Source organism: Caretta caretta, chromosome 23 (genome assembly GCF_965140235.1).
Source record: "Caretta caretta isolate rCarCar2 chromosome 23, rCarCar1.hap1, whole genome shotgun sequence".
Lineage (NCBI taxonomy): Eukaryota > Metazoa > Chordata > Testudines > Cheloniidae > Caretta > Caretta caretta.
Window position 1 is genome coordinate 15,440,581 of NC_134228.1, and position 21,027 is coordinate 15,461,607.

Genomic DNA, 21,027 nt, shown 5'->3' on the forward strand with positions numbered 1-21,027 from the left:
GTGACTTTGTCCTTACCCATAACTATTTCACATTTGGGGACAATGTATACCTTCAGATCAGCGGCACTGCTATGGGTACTCGCATGGCCCCACAGTATGCCAACATTTTTATGGCTGATTTAGAACAACGCTTCCTCAGCTCTCGTCCCCTAACGCCCCTACTCTACTCGCGCTATATTGATGACATCTTCATCATCTGGACCCATGGAAAAGAAGCCCTTGAGGAATTCCACCATGATTTCAACAATTTCCATCCCACCGTCAACCTCAGCCTGGTCCAGTCCACACAAGAGATCCACTTCCTGGACACTACAGTGCTAATAAACAATGGCCACATAAACACCACCCTATACCGGAAACCTACTGACCGCTATTCCTACCTGCATGCCTCCAGCTTTCACCCTGACCACACCACACGATCCATCGTCTACAGCCAAGCTCTGCGATACAACCGCATTTGCTCCAACCCCTCAGACAGAGACAAACACCTACAAGATCTCTATCAAGCTTTCTTACAACTACAATACCCACCTGCGGAAGTGAAGAAACAGATTGATAGAGCCAGAAGAGTTCCCAGAAGTCACCTACTAAAGGACAGGCCTAACAAAGAAAATAACAGAACGCCACTAGCCGTCACCTTCAGCCCCCAACTAAAACCCCTCCAACGCGTTATTAAGGATCTACAACCTATCCTGAAGGATGACCCAACACTCTCACAAATCTTGGGAGACAGGCCAGTCCTTGCCTACAGACAGCCCCCCAACCTGAAGCAAATACTCACCAACAACCACATACCACACAACAGAACCACTAACCCAGGAACCTACCCTTGCAACAAAGCCCGTTGCCAACTGTGCCCACATATCTATTCAGGGGACACCATCACAGGGCATAATAACATCAGCCACACTATCAGAGGCTCGTTCACCTGCACATCCACCAATGTGATATATGCCATCATGTGCCAGCAATGCCCCTCTGCCATGTACATTGGCCAAACTGGAGTAAAAGAATAAATGGACACAAATCAGATGTCAAGAATTATAACATTCAAAAACCAGTTGGAGAACACTTCAATCTCTCTGGTCACGCAATTACAGACATGAAGGTCGCTATCTTGCAACAAAAAAACTTCAAATCCAGACTCCAGCGAGAGACTGCTGAATTGGAATTCATTTGCAAATTGGATACTATTAATTTAGGCTTAAATAGAGACTGGGAGTGGCTAAGTCATTATGCAAGGTAGCCTATTTCCCCTTGTTTTTTCCTACCCCCCCCCCCCCCCCAGACGTTCTGGTTAAACTTGGATTTATGCTGGAAATGGCCCACCTTGATTATCATACACATTGTAAGGAGAGTGGTCACTTTGGATAAGGTATTACCAGCAGGAGAGTGAGTTTGTGTGTGTGGTTTTTGGAAGGGGCGGGTGAGAAAACCTGGATTTGTGCTGGAAATGGCCCACCTTGATTATCATACACATTGTAAGGAGAGTGATCACTTTAGATAAGCTATTACTAGCAGGAGAGTGGGGTGGGAGGAGGTATTGTTTCATGGTCTCTGTGTATATAATGTCTTCTGCAGTTTCCACAGTATGCATCCAATGAAGTGAGCTGTAGCTCACGAAAGCTTATGCTCAAATAAATTGGTTAGTCTCTAAGGTGCCACAAGTCCTCCTTTTCTTTTTGTTAAATCTGCATCACTTTATGTAGAACACACTCACTGGGCCACCAGCCACAGGGATGGACACGCAGCCTCCGCCTGCCACCTCTGTGGCACCGAAAACCGGGACCTCCTGAGCCTGTGGCTGAGTGCGCCAAGCGCTGGGATGCAGGGAGAACATCCGCTGAGACCTTTACAAAGACAAGGTGTACCTCAGTTTCCCCTCTCTCCTCATCATCACCTGAGGGAGGGGGGAAGGGTTAATGCTGCTCTTGGAGCAGCACAGGTGAAATGAGGTGCGTCTAGGGGCTTGTCTACACTTAGAACGCCTCTGTAGCGCTCCTGTGTTGACGCTAGCTACGCCAACAGGCGAGGGGCTCCTGCCGCCGTAACGAATCCACCCCCTGAGAGGCAGCCATTAGATCTTCCAGCAATGCAGCGTTGTCTACGCCAGGGGTTAGGTGGCTTAACCACACCACTCAGCAGTGTAGTTTTTTCACACCCCTGAGTGACGGAGTTAACAACTTAATTTTCTAGTGTGGACCAGGCCTAGGATGAATGGGTAACAGAACTGGGTGAAACTGACTCAGATCAACAGAGGAGCTGGAAAGCCCATGAGTCACTCCCAATGACTGAACAAGCAACACCTAACATGAGGAAACAGGGCAGGCAGAAGGTATGACCTCAATGGCAGAAGAACAAAGGAGAAAGGAGTGAAATGGCTGGAATAACATCAGCTATTCAGAGAGAGAGACAGGGCTCTCCCACCTGGGTCTCAGGCCTGCTCTATAATAGGAAAGTAAGTCAGTGTAACTACGTTACTCAGGAGTGTGAAAAACCAGGCCTGGAAGAAGCAAATATGGTTCCTCCATCAGTGTTGCTCAAGGGAGACGCGGCTCTTCGCTTCACTTAACCTTCGCTTCTCCACGTGGCCCTAAGCACTTTCAGATGCCATAGGCCAGGGGACAGAGAAATGGTTTTCTGGTGTCACCGCAAATAGGACCAGCCTTGTGCCCGAAGGGCCATGGAACGAGCCTCCCGCAGGAGTATGGCTTGGCCGGATTCACTGCCGGAGCCACAGGGAGAGACAAAGATTGCTGCCTCTCATCACGGGGCCAGAGTCGTGGAGGCCACATGCCAGCCCCTATAGGGTTCTGTCACGCTAAAAGGGTCACTCCCAAGGACGGGGTTACAGACGGGGCATTGATGAGAGCCTGGGAACCCATGACACAAGGGCTTAAGTCCTTTTGTAGAACTGATCCCCAGTGCCAGCCATCTTGAATTAGGGTAACCTGCACCTGAATGGGCAGAGAGGAAGGGGTGAGACTGTATGCCCCATGTGCTCCCACCTGCACATGCATGGTCGAACAGCTATGACGCACTGCCCCCAGCACGGCATGCTGCCCCATGCACGCCTGCCCAGCAAGTTACAGAACCAGGTGGGCCTGTCCCATGGCCGGAGCTGCTGGCATCGCTGGAGGCAGTGATGGGAAATCAATGTGCAAGACGGTGCTTTTCTATGTGTTGTAAGAGACCAGGAAAAGTGACAGATTGCAAAATAGAGAGGAGGGGGGAACACACATACCCCCCTCCCCATACACACATGCCCACCCACACACCTGAGTGCTGGAGGCATAAGGAAATGAGATTAAAAAGAATAAAGCCATGTGTGTTTGTCTGACCAAGGCCAGGAAGACAAAACAACAAGGAAGCCCAAACACACACTGCCATGGAGAGTCAGAGAGAGAAAGGTGTGTGGGGATAGATAGATGGATGATGATGGGGTGTATGGAGATCGAGAGGGGGGACCAGATATATGGGGATAGATAGATGAATGAGGAGGTCTAGATAGACCTCTATGGGGTCTATGGAGATGGGGTGTATGGGGATAAATAGCGTATATTCCAGGTGTTCTCAAACTGGGGGTTGGGACCCCTGAGGCGGTCGTGAGGTTATTACATAGAGGCTCGTGAGCTGTCAGCCTCCACCCCAAACCCCGCTTTGCCTCCCGCATTTATAATGGTGTTAAATATATTAAATTTACTTTTAATTTATAAGGGGGGTGCACTAAGAGGCTTGCTGTGTGAAAGGGGTCACCACTACAAAAGTTTGAGACCCACTGGCCTATTCAAATCCCCAGCTATCTCTCCCCATACACGCCCCCTTGATCTAACTCCCAACGGTGGTGGTGTTGCCAGGGCTCCATGTCTCCAAACCCAGCCCCGGCTGCACTGGCTATCTTTCCAGAAACTGCTTTACCCAAACACAAAGGATTGGTCTTAGTACAAGGGTAAGTGGATGAGTCTCAGGTGGTCGGACTGGGGATAATGGTCCCCGGGGTCTCGGAATCTGTCCCTCCTGGCTGAGCCCCCTCCCGCCCCAAGCCACTAAGCTGTAGCTCCCTCGCTCACTCCCTGTGGAGCAGTGGCTCTTGGCCCTTGCAGTAACCCAGTGAATATGCCACCAGGAGACGGGTCTGAGCCCAGCCCCACTGGGTCTGTAACCTGGGCTCAGCGGCACTGGCAGCTCCCCCAGGGACCCGGCTCTTTCACTGAGCGTCTGGGGCTACCAGGTTTATGGGCACCTTATGAGCCCAGGCATTATGGGATCAGCCCTGAAATCAAGCCCCTTCCCCTGCTCATTTCCCAGATGAAAACAATACTCCAGGCCTCCTTTTATCCTTGTCATCTAAGGGCTCAGCCGCTCCCAGGCCTGGGCAGGCCTGAGGGACCTACAGGGCTGTGGCCATAGGGAACAGGGGAGAGCAGAGAGAGTCAAAACAGGTCTCGTCCAGCACTGAGATGCAGCTGTCTGTGGGATGGGGCAGGGAGGCTGTTTATACAGGGATCCCATGCCTGGCACTGAAATGCAGCCCTGCTGGCATGGGGCCCAGGGGGGCAGTTTACATAGGGACCCCTCACCCGGTGCTCAGACATGACCCCTCCAGGTGGGACATGAGGGGAGACCTGCATAGGGCCCCCTTCACACTTGGCTCCGAGATGTAGCCATCTCTGGGGTGGGTGCTGGGGCTGCTTGTAGGCTAAGTACAGGCTGCAGAACAGCCTATGAATAAGCTGCACATGGACAACGCCCCCCCCCCCTCGCGTCTTGCCCCCAGCTGCCCCGTCCTTTCTGGGGGGGGTGGGGAATGTGTGCACTGGGGGGGACGAGACTGGAGGCTCACAGGAATGTGGGGTCGGGGTCTGGAGGTTCCTGAGGGGTGAGGGGCTGGAGGCTGTGACGGGTGATACGGGGAGGCTGAAGGATCCTGGGGAATGATGTGGCATGCGGGGTCCTAGAGGTGTGGGGCGGCGGGGGTGGAGTCTGTAGGCTCCTAGGGGGTCCGGGCTGGGGGGGCTGAAGGAGCCTGGAGGTTCCCGTCCTGTCCCAAGGCTAGCCGAGGGCGGGTCTCTCCGGTTTCCCCGCCCCGGGAGCAGCCCGCACCTCCCGCAGGTTAAAACACCTGGAGCCGGGATCCAGCTGCAGCGCCTTCGCCAGACCCTCTAGTGCCCGTGGACCCGGACCCGGATCCGATCTCCCGGAACCGGAGCCCCCTGCCCGTGGACCCGGACCCGATCCTGTCTGACAGCTGTAGCCCTGAACCCTCCTAGAACCGAATTGACCCGTGATGGCTACCCCGACCCCCGCCCCATCCCTCCCCGCCATGGGAGACCCCTTCCACCTCTCCCTGCTGCGCATTCCGCGCGGCCGATTCCGCGTCTCGCTGCCCCCAGGGGGTGAGTTCCTGCTGGGGACCCCGGAGCCACTGAGCCGTCCGGGCGCCGCTGGTGAGTCCGGGGACCTCGGGGTGGCGGCGGGGGGAGATAGGTCCTTTCCGCAGCTCCAGGAGGGAGGGGAGGTGTCTAGGGCTCCTGGGTTCTATTCTCAAGTCGGGGGGAGGGGCACTCAGGACTCCTGGGTTCCATTCATGCCTTGTGCACTGAGGGAGGTTAGCCAAGGGGACGCTGTGTATCCCTGCCCCAGGTTTTGCTGCCATCGTCCCGCTGAGACGGGGTCCTTTAATTCCTCAGGGGCAGGTGCCTCACCAGGAGAGAATTGTCCTTGGGAACTGCTCCCCCCCCCCGCACCTGCCACAGGCCCTGGGGTGGGGGCTGATCCGGTGATGAACCGGGGAGATCCCACAGGACCCGGGGGTGGGGGGAGACAGTTTTCTGAGTGCCCCTCACCCAGGATCCCCATCACCCATCAGACCCCACCATGACGCTTATTATGTCTGCACCCATTGCCCAGAAGCCTTTGCTGAGAGGGGTGCCCGTCCGAGGGCAGAGGCTGGCGGGGCATTGGACAGATTATTCTGTGTCTAGCACCTGGCACCATGGGGGGGGGGGGGGGAGCTATGGCGAGGGCCCCTAATGAGCCAGTTGTGATTTATTATCTAATGTGACCAAGGCTGGAGAACGTCCCCCAAATCTCCCTAAATCGAGCAATTCTGTCCTCAGGGGCTTAGCTGCTGTGTGCCACGGGCAGAGAACAGGAGATCCGGGTCAGGCTTGTCTGTGCCCCACTCCATGCCCCTTCCATCACACAGGGCCAGCGCTGCCCAGCACATGTGCGGAAACACCCCCTCCCATTGGTGTGGGAGTCTGGGATGGGGTATCAGGCCCCTTCTCCAAGGGCAATATTCCCCTGTACAGCTAGGCAAAGAGAGCCCTGTAGGCCAGATGTGCAGCACAGATTCTGTGTGTGCTTGGGGCAAAACAACTGGGCACTACTGGGATCTAATCAGTGGGGCCACAGGCCTCCAGGGAAAGGCCAGGTCCACTGCCTCCTACCCCAAGTTATTCGATAATATTTGCCCTGTGCTTTCCTGCAGATAAATGACCTCCTTCTCCATGGGTGTGATTTCCTCTGGTAATTAACCATTAACCAGGGCAGCATGTTGGCGGAGCAGGAACCCTTCCTGTGCTTGAAGGAGGTCAGGCCGGGGTCAGACACTGTGGGTTAGGGTTGACTGGCCTGTGCTAGGTTACTCAGGACAAGCTGTTCTGGAATCAGCATTCCTGATTAACCCCACGGGCAGACAAATCCATTCCCACAGAACAAACTAGTGTAGTGCTTCGCATCAGTGTCTCTCAAAGTGTTTGCCATCCTCCCCCACCTCTGTGAGGGAAATACCACCAGCTCCATTGCCTAGCAGGGCAGTGGAGATGCAGACAGGCTGGGGCGGCCATGGCAGAGCAATGAGAATTGAACCAGTTGCACCAAAATCTCCAAACCACTGCGCCCTTCTTCACAGAGGCCATGTCTGCACTAGAGACCTTACAGCGGCACAGCTCTAAGGTCTCCCCTGTAGCTGCTCTGTGCTGGGGAGAGCGCTCTCCTGTCGGCCTCATCAAACCACCCCCAACAAGTGGTACTAGCTCTGTTGTCAGGAGAGTGTTTCCTGCCCACACAGCATTGTCCACACCAGCACTTCTGTCGGTGCAATTTATGTTGTTCAGAAAGGTTGTTTTTTTCACATCCCCTGAGTCACATAAGTTATACCAACAAAAGTGCTAGTGTAGACATGGCCTAAACTAGCCAGCAACAAGCTACTCCTAAAAGGTTTGTCTACACTTGAAGGTTAATCCGAATTAAGGGCAGGTGTGAATGTAAGGCCATGTCTACACAGGGCAATTAGTAAGACGTTTCTTACCGTCAATGGACTCAGGGACAAGAAGTGATGGGCTTAACCTGCAACAAGGGAGATGAAGGTTAGATTTTAGGAAAACACTTTCTAACTCTCAGAGTTGTTCAGCTCTAGAATCATCTTACCAGGGAGGCTGAGGAATCCCCATCATGAGAGGTTTCAGCACAGTCTGGACAAACCCCTGTCAGGGATGATCTGGGTTTCCCTGGTCCTTCCTCAGCATGCGGGGCTGGACTAGATGACCTTTTGAAGTCCCTTCCACAATTCTACAACATAGCTAGGGTGTGAATTTGAAGTGCAGTCACTCCCTGTACATGACACTAAGGGCATGGCTACACTTGCAGATGTAGAGCGCTTTGAGTTAAACCAGCCTTCGCAGAGCGCAGCAGGGAAAGCGCTGCAGTCTGTCCACAGTGCACTGGCGTGGCCACATTTGCGGCACTTGCAGTGGCTTTGGGAGCGGTGCATTATGGGCAGCTATTCCAGCATGCAAGTGGCTGCAACGTGCTTTTCAAATGGGGGAGGGGGTGTGGAGTGTGACAGGGAGTGTGTTGTGTGTATGTGGGGTGGGAGAGAGTGGGTTTTTGGGGGGCTGAGAGCATGTCAGCATGCTGTCTTGTAAGTTCAGACAGCAGCAGACCCCCCTCCCCCCACCTCCTTCTCTCACACACTGCATTCCACAGTAAGGGCTTGCTTCAAGCAGCCAGCTGTCAGGGGCATAGACACATTCCTGCAGCAATTCAAAAACAATGAGAAGAGTGGCCACTTGACTTAAGGGGATTATGGGACGTTTCCGGAGGCTGATCAGTTAATCTTGCCAGGTGGAGTACAAGGAGCGCTCTAGCCGTGGAGCCAGAGCACTCTATGCGCCTTGGCAGTGTGGACGGGGAGTGAGCTAGGGCACCCAGGCCTGCTTTAATGCGCTCACAAGTGTAGCCGACAGTGCCTTCCTTCTCCTGTTCAAAGGTGGAATAAGAGGAAACAGAAACTAGGCACTCCTGTTCTGGAATGTCAGCGTCCACACACAGACTTAATCAGGAATAGCTGTTGTACTTTAAATTCACACCCTATCTTAATCTGCAGGTTTATCTACACCTGAGAGTTAATTCAGATTATGTCTCTTTGTTCTATGCAGTGCCTAGTACAATGTGGCCGTGGTCCATGAGAGGCACCACAATACTCATCATAACAATGTGTAGACGCAGCAGGGTGGACAGGGCTCGTGCCTTCATACCGGGGTCACAAAAGCACCGGGGGCTTTGGCTGTGCTGCAGCCTCTGCAGGGAATTGGGGTACCAATTCTATCAGCCATGCTGAGCAGTAAACAAACTCCACAGTGCAAGCCCCTCAGCCCTCCGGGGCAGGGGCACTGAGATACCACCCTCCCATGCTCAGCACTGTCTCCTAAGCAGCCATCTAGCCTCATCAGTAGCCTGCAGCCTCTTCACAGCCCGCAGATAGGCCCGCGAGCTCCTTGGCCAGGGAACGGAGCTGGGCAACAGTGCTGCCTGGCAGCCTAGTGGTCAGAGCACTCCCCTGGGGTGTGGGAGAATGAGGGTCAAACCTCTGCCCGCCTCAGTGCAAGGACTGGCACAGTTGCACTCCCGTCCAGGCTGTAAGAGAGGTTGGGGTGTGGCTTCCCTGCCAAAGCTGAGCCCGAGGATAAAACCATCCTGTGAGGAGGGGGCCGTGAGCCTAGCTGGGGTCCCACTCTACCCCCTGGCTCTGAGGGATGCTAGGGCAGGGTGTTTTCAGTCTCTGGGTGAAGTTGATCCATGGCGTGAACTGCAGTAAAACAGTCTTTAGACCCAGGGACTAGACCCAGCCAATCTGATCTCCTGGCTCTATGGCCAATCCCAAGAAGCCATAGAGCCAGTCACAGGCCAGCTGTGTGCCAAAGAACATTTGTTTGTAGCAAGAGGAATAGCTTCAGTAGGAGAGACTGAACCAGCCCCACGCCAGTGAGCAGGGCACTGCCTTGGGAAGGGGAGACCTAGTTATTGTCTAAACCAGGCCAGACACCTAACTCAGAGGGTCCTGACCCTGGCGGGAAAGGCCCCGTATCCCCTCATCCGGACAGACCAGCCTTGCTCATGTCTCATTCCTGTTCTTCCAGCCCCCACCACCCAGCCCGTCAGCAAAGAGCCAGCTGCTGCTGTCAGAAGCTTTGGGCCACATTAGGTATTTGCAGTTGGTGATCATGTTACCGCTTAGTCTCTTGGCTAAGGCCTCGTATAAAGGGAGCCTTCAGTGAGAGGAGGAGGATGGGCCAGCCCTGTGGGTGTCTGGGCTCTGCTGACCGTGGCTGGTGTGACGTGGCCACGTCACTGAGTTTGTTGGGGGGCACAGGTGTACCTGCACCCTGGGGTGCTGTGACATTACAGAGCGTGAGGTGCTCAGACACTGGGGGGTGGGGCGGGGGTGAAAAAAGTGCCTGAGACCTGGTCAGCACCACAGCCCTAGATGGGTATAACTGTGTTGCTCAGGGGCTTGACAAGCCTGCTGTGACACCCACCTCACCCCCTGCAGTCAGTGCTGTGTCACCAGAGTGTCTCTCGGGGAGCAAATTAACTACGCTTTCTCCTGATGCCGTGCTTTCAGGGGAGACCTGCCCTTTGATAAAACAGCTTCTCACTGAAAAGCAGCTTTTCCAGCCCTCAGACCATCCTTGTCACTCTTTCCTGAACCCTTCCCAATTTATCAGCAGCCCTTTGAAGTGTGGACACCAGAACTGGGCATGCTATCCAGGCTTGGGCTCACCAATGCCGCTTGCAGAGGTGCCACCTCCCCCGCTCCTATCACTAGTGCCCCATTTGTACCCAGGTCCCAGTTACTCCTTTTCGCCCTGAGTGGCTGGTCAGTTTGGGTCCTGGGGGAGGTTCCTGTTGGAGTCCGTATTGCCTTTCAAGCAGTCTTGTTTGTTCATTCCTTGTAAATAAAGTCCTGCTTCTCCAAACACAGGAGAGACCAGGAACAAAGCGAGCTGTTCCTTAGTTTGCAGCCCCAGCCTCGTTAGCCACTAGACCCTTTTTCCAGCATCATGCTCTGCTCGCAGGCTTTCTTGCTGTTTGTCTCTGTCCCCCTCTTTTTGTTCCCAGTTTGAATCAGCAGGTTCTCCTTTCCCTCAGCCACACATCAGCAAAACAAGCCCCCTCCCCTCACAAGATGCAGGTTTCAGGGCAGAATCATAGAATATCAGGGTTGGAAGGGAGCTCAGGAGGTCATCTAGTCCAACCCCCAGCTCAAAGCAGGACCAATCCCCAATTTTTGCCCCAGATCCCTAAATGAAGATTAGGCCTTGTTTTAGAAGTGGTCCCTGAAGCATTTCTTACAGCTATGGAGTGTGCTAAAACCTCACAAACACATGTGAACTCAGCCCATCCCAAGGGTTCACCCAGCTCAGAGCACCCTGGGCTAGACCAATGACTTGTCTGCGTCTGAAGCAGCCCTGTGTTTAGTTAAAAGTGTAGCAGCTTCCAGAAAGGCAGCCAGTCGTTATCCAAAGCCATGGTCTGCCACTTCCCTTGGTAGTTTGTGTAGCTAGATATTCATTGCATGGTTAACCGTGGGAGCACAGCGGGCACTCAGGTTCAGTTGGTATCTGCCGGGACCCGCCCAGGCCTCTCTAGCATCACAGTCCCACTGCCTATCTGACATCTGTTCCCTCCTGTTCTAAGCGCCTCTGTATCTGTTGAGCCTGTATGACTGACCTGGTGTTCAGCTGCATTGAAACATCCAGCCAGCTGTTAGTTGTACTAGCAATGGTCTTCTCTCTCCCTAGCCTGGGATCCTGGGAGGAAAGTTCCTGCATCCCCCGCCCAGCCCAGAGAGAGGCCAGCCCTGTGACATTGCTGGGAAAGGCCCAGTGCCCCATTCCCTGCGGCTGGAGTTGGTGACCTCAGGATCAAAATGTCTCCTATTTCTGGCACTGTAGTTTCGATGCCTGTGGGTTTGGCTCTGACCTCAGGGGTTCACGCAGCAGCGCTGGTATCGCAGCGTGCATCCGGGTGTCGCAAATTCTCCCTTAGGCCGAACGAGGAGAACTGGGGGTTAATTGCCTAGCTGCATATTTTAAAACACTCCTGTAATTAAGCGATTCCCCAAGGGAACCCAAGCACCAGGGATGGGCTGGCATTTATTACCCAGTGAATCGGCAGCTGCAGTTTCTGCAACAACCCACCCGAAAGCCAAATCATCCTGAATTGTGGCAGGTTGGGTTGGGCATGGGGGTGGGGTTGGGGGGGAAATGGGATGCTGGTTGCAGAAAGAGTTCCTGAGTAGTGTGACCCCCCCCATCCTGATATTAGGGGTTTTGTCCTATACAGGACCCTATTCCCGCCCCTGCTGGTCCTGATTTTCACACAATACTTGTTTCTGGGGAGGTGAGCGAATTTGAGCTTTCCTCTGATTTCCCAGCAGGTGAGGGTCTTTCCTGGGGTCGAGGGTCTGGGGAGGACGTGCGTCTGTTAATGATCAGAATTTTGGTTCAATTTGCATTATGTTATCAGCGAGAGGGTCCATATAGAACCCAGAAGTCCTAACACCCAGTTTCGCCGCTCTGACCTACCAGACTCCCCTTCCCTTCCAGAGCCGGGGGGAGAACCCAGGAGTCCTGGTTTCCAGCCCCCTCTGTCTAACCTTCTGAACCCCACTCCCCTCCCAGAGCTGGGGAGAACCCAGGAGTCCTGGCTTCTAAACCCCCACCCCTGCTCTAACCCACCAGACCCCACTCCCCTCCCAGAGCTGGGGCGAGAACCCAGGTGTCCTGTTGAGTCAGGCAGATATGCTAGGGGAACGGAACACAAGCCAGCTGAGGTGGGAATGCCTTGGGGCTCTGGGGTCTAAGGCCCCAGAGCAGCAGCGTCTGGGACAGCACAGCATGATTAGTATGTGCCCAGGGAGATTTGACAGAGCGTCATGCTCCTGAGCACATCCGGTCCCACCACCCCTCCTGCCCCGCAGCAGCTGAGCTGGGTCAGCGAGTGGCGCGACTGGTTGGGCTGGTCAGGGCTGCCCCAGGGCCTGGTCTGGCAACAGCTCCATGCACACCCTGCACACAGATGCCTGGCACACCTTTCCCCCCTTCCCTGGGCTGAGGGAGGGAGGATCACTGACCCCTGGGCCCTAAGCACTAGACCCCACTCCCCACCCAGAGCCAGGGAGAGAACCCAGGTGTCCTGGCTCCCAGCCCCCCCTGCTCTAACCCACCAGACCCCACTCCCCTCCCAGAGCCAGGATAGAACCCAGGAGTCCTGTGCTAACCCCTCTCCTGTTCCCTCGCAGGCCAAAGCTTCTGCATCCCTATCACCGAGATGGTCGGGGTGCAGCTGGGCGGGTCTGGCTCCCCCCCCACAGTGGAGGGAAACCAGTTCACAGGTGAGTCAGGTGGCAAGGGGGGGGGGCTGTGGGGCATCCCTGCCCCAGGACCCTCTGGGGAAGGGGCTGAGGGTGTGGGGGAGAGGCTGTATTTGAAGCATCTGAGACGTCAGCAACTGATGAGGTGGCAGTGCCAGGCAGCGGAGGTGGGTTTGGGTGGAAGGGTTGGGCAGCCGAGATGGGTTTGGAGGTCAGGGTTGGGCAGCCGAGATGGGTTTGGGGGTCAGGACCTGGCAGAGGAGATGGATTGGGGGACAGGGACAGGCAGCAGAGACGGGTTTGGGGGGCAGGGTTGGGCAGAGGAGATGGGTTTGGGGGACAGCGCCAGGCAGATGGGTTTGGGGGACAAGACCCGGCAGAGGAGATGGGTTTAGTGACAGGGTTGAGCAGCCGAGATGGACTGGGGGACAGGGACAGGCAGCAGAGATGGGTTTGGGTGGCAGGGTTGGGCAGCCGAGATGAGTTTGGGGGACAGGACCCGGCAGAGGAGATGGGTTTGGTGGCAGGGTTGGGCAGTGGAGATGGGTTTGGGGGACAGCTCCAGGCAGATGGGTTTGGGGGGCAGGGCTGGGCAGAGGAGATGGGTTTGGTGGCAGGGCTGGGCAGTGGAGATGGGTTTGGGGGACAGCTCCAGGAAGAGGAGATGGTTTTGGGGGACAGGGCTGGGCAGAGGAGATGGGTTTGGGGGACAGGACCCAGCAGAGGAGATGGGTTTGGTGGCAGGGTTGGGCAGTGGAGATGGGTTTGGGGGACAGCTCCAGGCAGATGGGTTTGGGGGTAGGGCTGGGCAGCAGAAATGAGTTTGCAGGGCAGGTACTGGCAGTGGGACAGGATGGGATGAGGCAGTTCAGAGCAATGGAAACGGGGGGGTGTGGGGGTCAGAGACTAATGGGAGTGACTGACTCCCCATCCGCAGGACAGCTGCTCTGTGGGGGGTCACAGCCTTGCCCCTGGGCTCTGACCCCCCAGCTCTCGTTCCCCCCAGTTTTCTTCGTGCAGCGGGAGAAGCGACAGCGCTGGAGCCTGGGCTCCCTGGAGTTCACTGTGGCCCCTGGCTCGGGACTGGCCCCACGCTGGGTCGATGCCCTGCAGCGGAGCATCCAGCTGCATGGTCAGTACTGGGGGGGGGGCAGTCAGTACTGGCGGGATACTGGTCAGTAAGGCAGGGGAGACTGGTTCATACTGGGGGGGACTGGTCAGCACTGGGGGGGCGGTCAGTAAGGAGGGCAGCAGTGGGGGGTACTAGTCAGTAGCCTTGGGGAGGAGGCACCAGACCAGGCTGTGGAGCCAGAGGGTCCCTGGGGATCACAGCACTCTGGTTATTTCCTACTGCTGGGGTCAGCAGTGCTGGGGGACCCCACCCCATGATGGACAGAGGGAGCTGTGACCCTCTCCCTGGGGCTGGGTGCCAGCATCCTGTGCTGGACCCATTGCAGCCGCTCCGGGCGAGGGTGTCCCTGGAGGGGATGGTGGGTTGGGGCATCCCTACGGTGGGGTGGGGGGTAAGAACCTGTGCCCCAGGAGCGCCGCCACTCCATCATGCACCCCCCCCAGGAACTTGTGACCTGAGGTGATGCTCTCTCTGCTCCCCCGGCAGGTGTCACACGCCCCAGGAAGCTTCTGGTCTTCGTGAATCCCGTGGGGGGGCGGTGCCGCGCGGGTGAGATTTACCGGGACCGGGTGGCCGGGCTTTTTGCCCTGGCAGGGATCCAGACAGAAGTCATAGGTGAGTGCCCACCCAACATCTCCCCATATTACCCTGTGCTGCCCCCTCCCACTGAGTGACCCCCAGTCACAGACCTATAGGGTCGATGCTATGCCCCCAGCTTGAGAACAGTCTCTGGGAAGGACCCCTCAGTGTGCCAGACCCTCCTGAGGTCTCTCTTCCTTCGGAGTACACATGGCCTCCTCCTCTGCTTGGACCGAGCCTCGGGGCTCCAGCCTTCCAGATTCACACAGGGAGCTCGGCCCAGTGAGGCTGCCAGGACAGAAGCCTGCTAGAGACTTGGCCGCACTGTGGGACTGATGAGGACAGAACATAATAACGTCCAGGCTGGGTCAGACCAATGGTCCAGCTAGCCCCATGTCCTGTCTGCTGACCGTGGCCTGTGCCAGGTGCTCCAGAGGGATGGACAGAGCCGGGGGTTTATTGTGTGATCCATCCCCTGCGTCCAGTCCTGGCATCCGGCTGTCAGCGGCTCAGGGACACCCAGAGCAGGGGGCTGCGGCCATGGCCATCCTGGCTAACAGCCAGCCATGGATCCAGGCTCCAAGAATTTGCTTGTGTCCTCAAGGATTTATACATTGATCAGTGGCCAGCCTCAGACCCATTTAGTCTCTGGCAGCGAGGTGACATTCACCACAATGTCTCTGAATCTGCCCTGAGTCCTCACAGTCCTTTCCCACCCACCGGGTAACTCAACCATGCACAGGGGAAACTGAGGCATGGATAGGGTTCATAAAAATAATATAGAAAATTCCCATTTTATGACAGCCCCTCCCTCCCCATCCTTGGCCAACTCCACCATGCTGCCCCCTTCCTCTGAAACCCCCTACATCTCCCCCCTCTTGAGTGACCACCGCACATCATCGTGCTGTGCTGCCCCCTCCCACCTCTGCCCCATGAGCAATTCCCACCCCTGCAACACCTCCAAGTGCCCCCTGACTCCCTCCCACCCCCACCCAATACCCTCTCTGCTCACTCACCCCCCCTCTCCCCACAGAGACCCAGCGACCCCACGAGGCCAGAGAGCTCATCCTGCAGCAAGACCTGGGCGACCTGGATGGGTGAGAGACCCCTTTACCCTGCCCCACCACCCAACCCTAGGACGGGGCAGCTCCATTAACCCCCCCATACACTTCACGTACCCCCTGGGCAGCCCCCCCCAGCCCCAGTAACCCCTAGGTCTCTGCCTCCCAGGCTGGTTTGCGTCGGGGGTGATGGGACGTTTAACGAGCTGATGCATGCACTCATCTCCCGGACACAGAGGAAGGCTGGGATTCCTGAGGACAACCCTGCGGCCACACTCCTGCCCCCCAGACTCCGCATCGGCATCATCCCTGCAGGTGCGCATGGGAGGAGAGAGAGGGGCTGGGGGGGGGAGCAGGGAAGTGGGGGGCAGAGGTCCAGGGGCCAGTGGAGTTAGAGGACAGTGGGGAGGTGGGCAGCAGGGTGGGGGTGGAGGACAGGGGGAGCTGGTTGGAGGGAGATCACTGGGGACAGGTGGGGGGTGGAAGAGGGGGTGGAGTGGAGGGGTTGTGGGGGAAGCTGTGGGGGGCAGGGGCTGGTGGAGATAGCGGACACGGGGGAGATGGGCAACAGGGTGGGGGTGGAGGATGGGGGGAGCTGGTCAGAGGGAGGGCACTGGGGACAGGTAGGGGGCGGAAGAGGGTCTGGGTGTGGGGCTGTGGAGCCTGCAAGGGGTAACAGCTCAGCAGGTCCCAGGGGACGACTCACTCCGTTCTCCCAACCCAGGCTCCACGGACTGCATCTGCTTCGCCACGGTGGGGACCAATGACCCCGTCACCTCTGCCCTGCACATCATCATCGGTACAGGACACCTGGGTCCTATTTGTTCACCTGGGATTGGAGTGGGATCTGGTGGGTCAGAGCAAGGGGGGGGGAGGGGTGGGCTGGGAGCCTGGACTCCTGGGTTCTCTGATGGCCCTGAGAGGGGAGTGGGGGCTGGTGGGTCTGGGGGCAGGTGTCTGGGAGCCAGGACTCCTGGGTTCTCTCTCCAGCTCTGGGAAGGGAGTGGGAGGTTGGTGGAGTAGAGCTGCGGGGGTGTGGGGGTGGAGGAGAGGCAGGACTCCGTGTATTCAGGTGTCCGGGCCCCTCTCTGCCCCAGGGGACAGCCAGCCCCTGGACGTGTGCAGTGTCCACCACCATGAGCGGCTGCTGCGGTATGCGGTCTCGCTGGTGGGCTATGGCTTCTATGGGGATGTGGTGAGCGACAGTGAGCGGCACCGCTGGATGGGCCCGATGCGCTATGACTTCTCAGGTGCCAGGGGACCCAGAGGGTATGGCAGGCCTGGGGAGTGTGGGGACCCCAGTGAGGGAGAGGCCAGGGGTCCCCCAGCCAAACAGAGGGTGGGGACTGGAGAGGGAGCCCCTGCCCCAGAAAGGACATGGGGGGGAGGGATGGGCTCAGGGGGTTCCCTCACCCATCTGGGAACCCGGGGACTGACCGGGGGATGGGGCAGAAGGAGCCGGGCCTGAGATGCACCATGGGGCAGTCCCTGCCCCCCAAGACTGCCAGAGGGGAGGGGGTGGCATGTCTGGGGGGCAGGGAAGGAACAAGCCTGAAGGAGGGCTCCATGGGTTTGTGTGTGGGAAACAGTCTTTTGACTGGAGCAGGCCACGTGGAGCCTTGAACCCTCCCCCCCCGCCCCACACAGGGTTCAAGGCCGTGCTGTGTAACCGCAGCTATGAGGGCACCGTAGAGTTCCTGACGGCAGGGGGCACTGAGGCCAATCCCCGGGACCAGACGCGCTGCAGGGCAGGGTAGGTGGGGGCTGCTGGCCTGTGGGAGGGGCTGCAGGCGGTAGGTGGGGGGGCTGCTGGCCTGGGGTCTGCAGAGCAGAGGGAGCATGGGGGAGCTGCAGGATGGGGTGGGGAGGCTGGTGTCCTGTGGGAGGGGCTGCAAGGTGCGGGGGGGGGGCCTGCAGGTAGGCTGCTGGCCCATTGGGGTGGGACTGGATCCCATGGGAAGGGGTTGTCAATCCAGGGCCTCATGCCCCTCAGGGAATGGGGGGGAACCCCATGCTCCTGCCAGCAGTGGCAGCCCAGAGCATTTTGAGGCTTGGAGGTTGGGGGGGGGGGTGACTTTGTATCCCACCCACAAACCAGTCTGCATTCATTAAATGTTCAAGCAGCTCCTTCCCCCTTACAGTGATTGGCTCAGGCAGTCAGTCATACTTGGAGCAGCTTCCCCCCACAAACTCAGAGTGATGGGCTCAGGCTCTCTGCAGACTCAGGCAGCATTGGTCACACCTGAGGCAGCTCCCCCAGTGCCTACAGGATGGCTCTGAGCCCTGTGGAGGGGCTGGGGCCCTGGACACTTGCTATAACAACCTCTTCCATTGTAGCTGCCTTGTCTGCTCTGAGTCCAGTCACCAGCTCCTGGGGGGGAGCGAGGAGGAGAAGCTGCCACAGCAGGAAAGCACTGGGGCTGCAGGTGAGCTGAGCACAGAACAGGTGTCCCCGCCCCTTGCACTAACAAGCCAGCTGGGGCCGCAGGAGCAGCCGGGGACACCCTGACTAGCTCTTGTAAACCCAGGTCAGCCTGGGGGCTCCTGCAATGACATGCAACAAAAGGAGGCTGAGATGGGCCCAGAGCCACAGGCACCAGCAGAGCTGGGGAGAGAACCCAGGACTCCTAGTGTCCAGCCCCCCACACCCTAACCCAACTGACCCCACTCCCTTCCCAGAGCCGGGGGAGAACCCAGGAGTCCTGGCTCTGACTCCCTCCCCCCTCTGCTGTCACCCACTAGACTCCCCTGCAGTCATGCTATAATAAATGATACCCAAAAGGCCAGGAGGGGGAGTGTCAGTCTGGGATTTAAACTGCCCCCAAAACAGCAAGTGGCAGGGGGAAGGGATTTGGGGCAGGGGGACCAGGGTAACGGTGTCTCTCCCCCAGCCAGCAAGTGGTGGAGGGATGTGGGGGGTTGGGGCAGGGAGACTGGGAGTAATGGTGTCTCTCCCCCAGTCAGTGAGTGGCAGCGGGAGCAGGGCCGTTTTCTGGCCATTAACTTGACCTGCATGAGCAGCGCCTGCCCCAAGAGTCCTGACGGCCTTTCGCCCAGCGCCCACCTGGCCGACGGCACAGCCGACCTCATCCTGGTGCGCGAGTGCTCAGCTCTGGGCTTCCTGCGTCACCTGAGTCGACACATGGACCATCGGGACCAGGTGGGGGGGTGGGCCAGACCCAGGGCATATGTGGACTCCCAGGGCCCAGGAAGGGGTCATGGGCCAGGCCCGGTGGCATGAGGAGGATGAGCAGGCCTGGAGTCACAGCCATGGGGAAGGGAGATGGTGGGAACATGGGGTCAGTAAGCAGCAGGTTGGGGTGTGGGAACGCTGAGTGGGAGGAGGGCAGGCTCAAGCAGTCACTGCAGGATCCATTCTGAGTCCAGCCCCCGGGGGCTCCAGCATCAGGGGAGCAGCTAACCCCCACTGTGGGGGATGGGGCATGGGGCAGTCCCTCCCAGCAAGGCTGGGTCATGACCCCCAGGAGGGACAGGGAGAGGCCCCTGGAGCTAGGTCCTTGCCCAGGCCTCTCACTCAGTCCAACTCCCCTCTTCCCTCTGCAGTTTGACCTGCCCTTTGTGAGCGTACACCGGGTGCGGGCCCTGCGCTTTACCCCCAAGCAGCTGGAGGGCAGCGAGGAGAGGGAGCGGCCTGGCTGCAGGGGGTGGAAGGGGCTTCTACGGGGGCTGTGCTGGGGGGAGCAGCCACTGAGCTCCTGGAGCTGTGATGGGGAGACCCTGCCCCATGCCGACATCAGTGTCAGGTGAGTGTCCATAACCCCATGGGAGGGAGGGAGGGAGGGAAGGCCTGCAGCAGGGGGAAGAGGAAATGCTCCAGAGCAGCCATGTCCATGCCCTCCCCCACATGGTGTGAAAGCCACTTGACAATAGCATTCAGGGCTTCCCCCCATAGCATTATGGGAGCTTCCCAAAGGATTGTGGGAGTTTGGTCCCTTTCTGCCCTCTAGGATTGTTGTAAGCAAGACACAAGCAGTAATTCTTCTTTCCACTCCATGCTGACAAGGCCTCCGCTGCAGGACTGTGTCCAGTGCTGGGCCCCACATTTCAGGAGAGATGTAGGCAAAGTGGAGACAGTCCAGAGAGCAACAGAACTGATCCAAGGGCTAGAAAACATGGCCTGATAAGGGAAGACTGAAAAACCTGGGTTTGTTTAGCATGGAGAAGAGAAGATTGAGGGGGGGACATGAGAACAGTTTTCAGTTACATAAAAAGTTGTCATAAGGGGGCAGGAGGGATTCTCCTGGATCTCTGAGGGTAGGACAAGAAGCAATGGGCTTGAATTACAGCCAGGGCAGTTTAGGTTGGACATTAGGAAGTTTTTCCTAAAAGGTCAGGGTGGCTAAACATGGGAACAAATTGCCTAGGGAGGCTGTGGCCTCTCACTGGAGGGTTTTGAGAACAGGTTAGATGACCCCCTGTCTAGCTATTACACAGTGCTACCTTGAGTGCAGGGGCTGGGACTAGGTGACCTCTTGAGGTCCCTTCCAGTGCTACCCTTCTCTGCAGCCTAGGATCGCATTAGCCGTTCACAGCCACGTCACATTGGCAGCTCATAGTCATCCTGTGATCTCCCATGTAAAGAAAAACAGGTCTTTCTCTTCTGCTGCTTCCAACCGGTCAGGCCCCAACTTGTAGCAAAAAGCCTCAGTGCTTGTCTCTGAGTGCAGGACCTGTCCCTGTGTGCTATTACATTTCCTCCCATTTCTGACTCTCCCACTTTCCAGGTTGTCCTGCTGATGCCGTCTTTTGTCCACAGGGTGCATGGGCAGCTCATCCACCTGTTTGCCCGGGGCATCGAGCAGAAGATGGGCCTGGTTTAGGGGCTGCTTGGAGCTGCGTCCTGTGAGAGGGCTGTGCCCTCGCCCATCAGCGGAAACCAAGAGCCCTGCAGGGTGACAGACACTGTGGTCTGCGGGACAGCCGCATGTCAGAGCCCTCTGTTTGCTCCCTGACCCCCAGAGGGAGTTGTGCCATGCTGGGTCGGCCGTGGGGGTTGAACCATCCCTGCCTGGCTGGCTCCGAGGTGGGGTGCGGACAGGAGCAGAACCCACAGTCCTCTGCAGCAACCTGGGGGCTCAGGCTGCCACCACCCTGCATGAAGCTGCTGCAGTGATCACAGTCGGTGTAGTGGGGTGGTTACGTCAGCAGGAGCCAAAGTTCAGTGTTGACACTTTCAGTTAGGTCGATATAAGTGGCCTTGGGTTGACCTAAGGCTGTAGTGTAGCCCAGACGCCGGGGGTAAACGGGGCCAGATATAATGTAGCTGGGGGAGTGGGCACGATGGGGGGCAAGTAGAGAACTCTAGGGGGGCTTCTGAAAAAGCAGCTCAGTCACAAATAAAGGGAGAACGGGTCCTGCTTGGCTGTGTTTGGTTTCCACCAGGGGTGGGGATCAGGGGCATCCGGTGCCTTTGTAGTGGGGGTGGGCAGCAAGACATGCCTCAACAGGCTGTGGGGGCATGGGCACTGTGCACGAATGGAGACTGGCCTCTGATTTAATGCCGCTCCCTTCCCTGCGGCTATCACCAGGGCCATCTGAGTTACCAGGTGACTCCCAGCAGAGCTGGGCGG

At 57.4% G+C, this 21,027-nt stretch overlaps 1 protein-coding gene across 2 annotated transcripts; it reads left to right on the forward strand.

Moving 5' to 3' along the window:
- The first annotated feature begins 5,019 nt into the window (after positions 1 to 5,019).
- On the forward strand, positions 5,020 to 20,740 carry LOC125628488 (ceramide kinase). Of its 2 annotated transcripts, XM_048833539.2 has the most exons (13): positions 5,020 to 5,447; positions 12,593 to 12,685; positions 13,671 to 13,796; positions 14,283 to 14,411; positions 15,409 to 15,472; positions 15,606 to 15,751; positions 16,161 to 16,235; positions 16,534 to 16,686; positions 17,084 to 17,189; positions 17,774 to 17,862; positions 18,397 to 18,596; positions 19,001 to 19,200; positions 20,214 to 20,740. In XM_048833539.2, the coding sequence occupies exons 1-13, from the start codon at positions 5,288 to 5,290 to the stop codon at positions 20,275 to 20,277; spliced, it is 1,605 nt and encodes a 534-aa protein (XP_048689496.2). In that variant the 5' UTR covers positions 5,020 to 5,287; the 3' UTR covers positions 20,278 to 20,740. The 2 variants fall into 2 exon arrangements, with proteins under 2 accessions (XP_048689496.2, XP_074978601.1); XM_075122500.1 differs by lacking the exon at positions 16,534 to 16,686 and having other exon boundaries at positions 5,021 to 5,447.
- Positions 20,741 to 21,027: the final 287 nt, after the last annotated feature.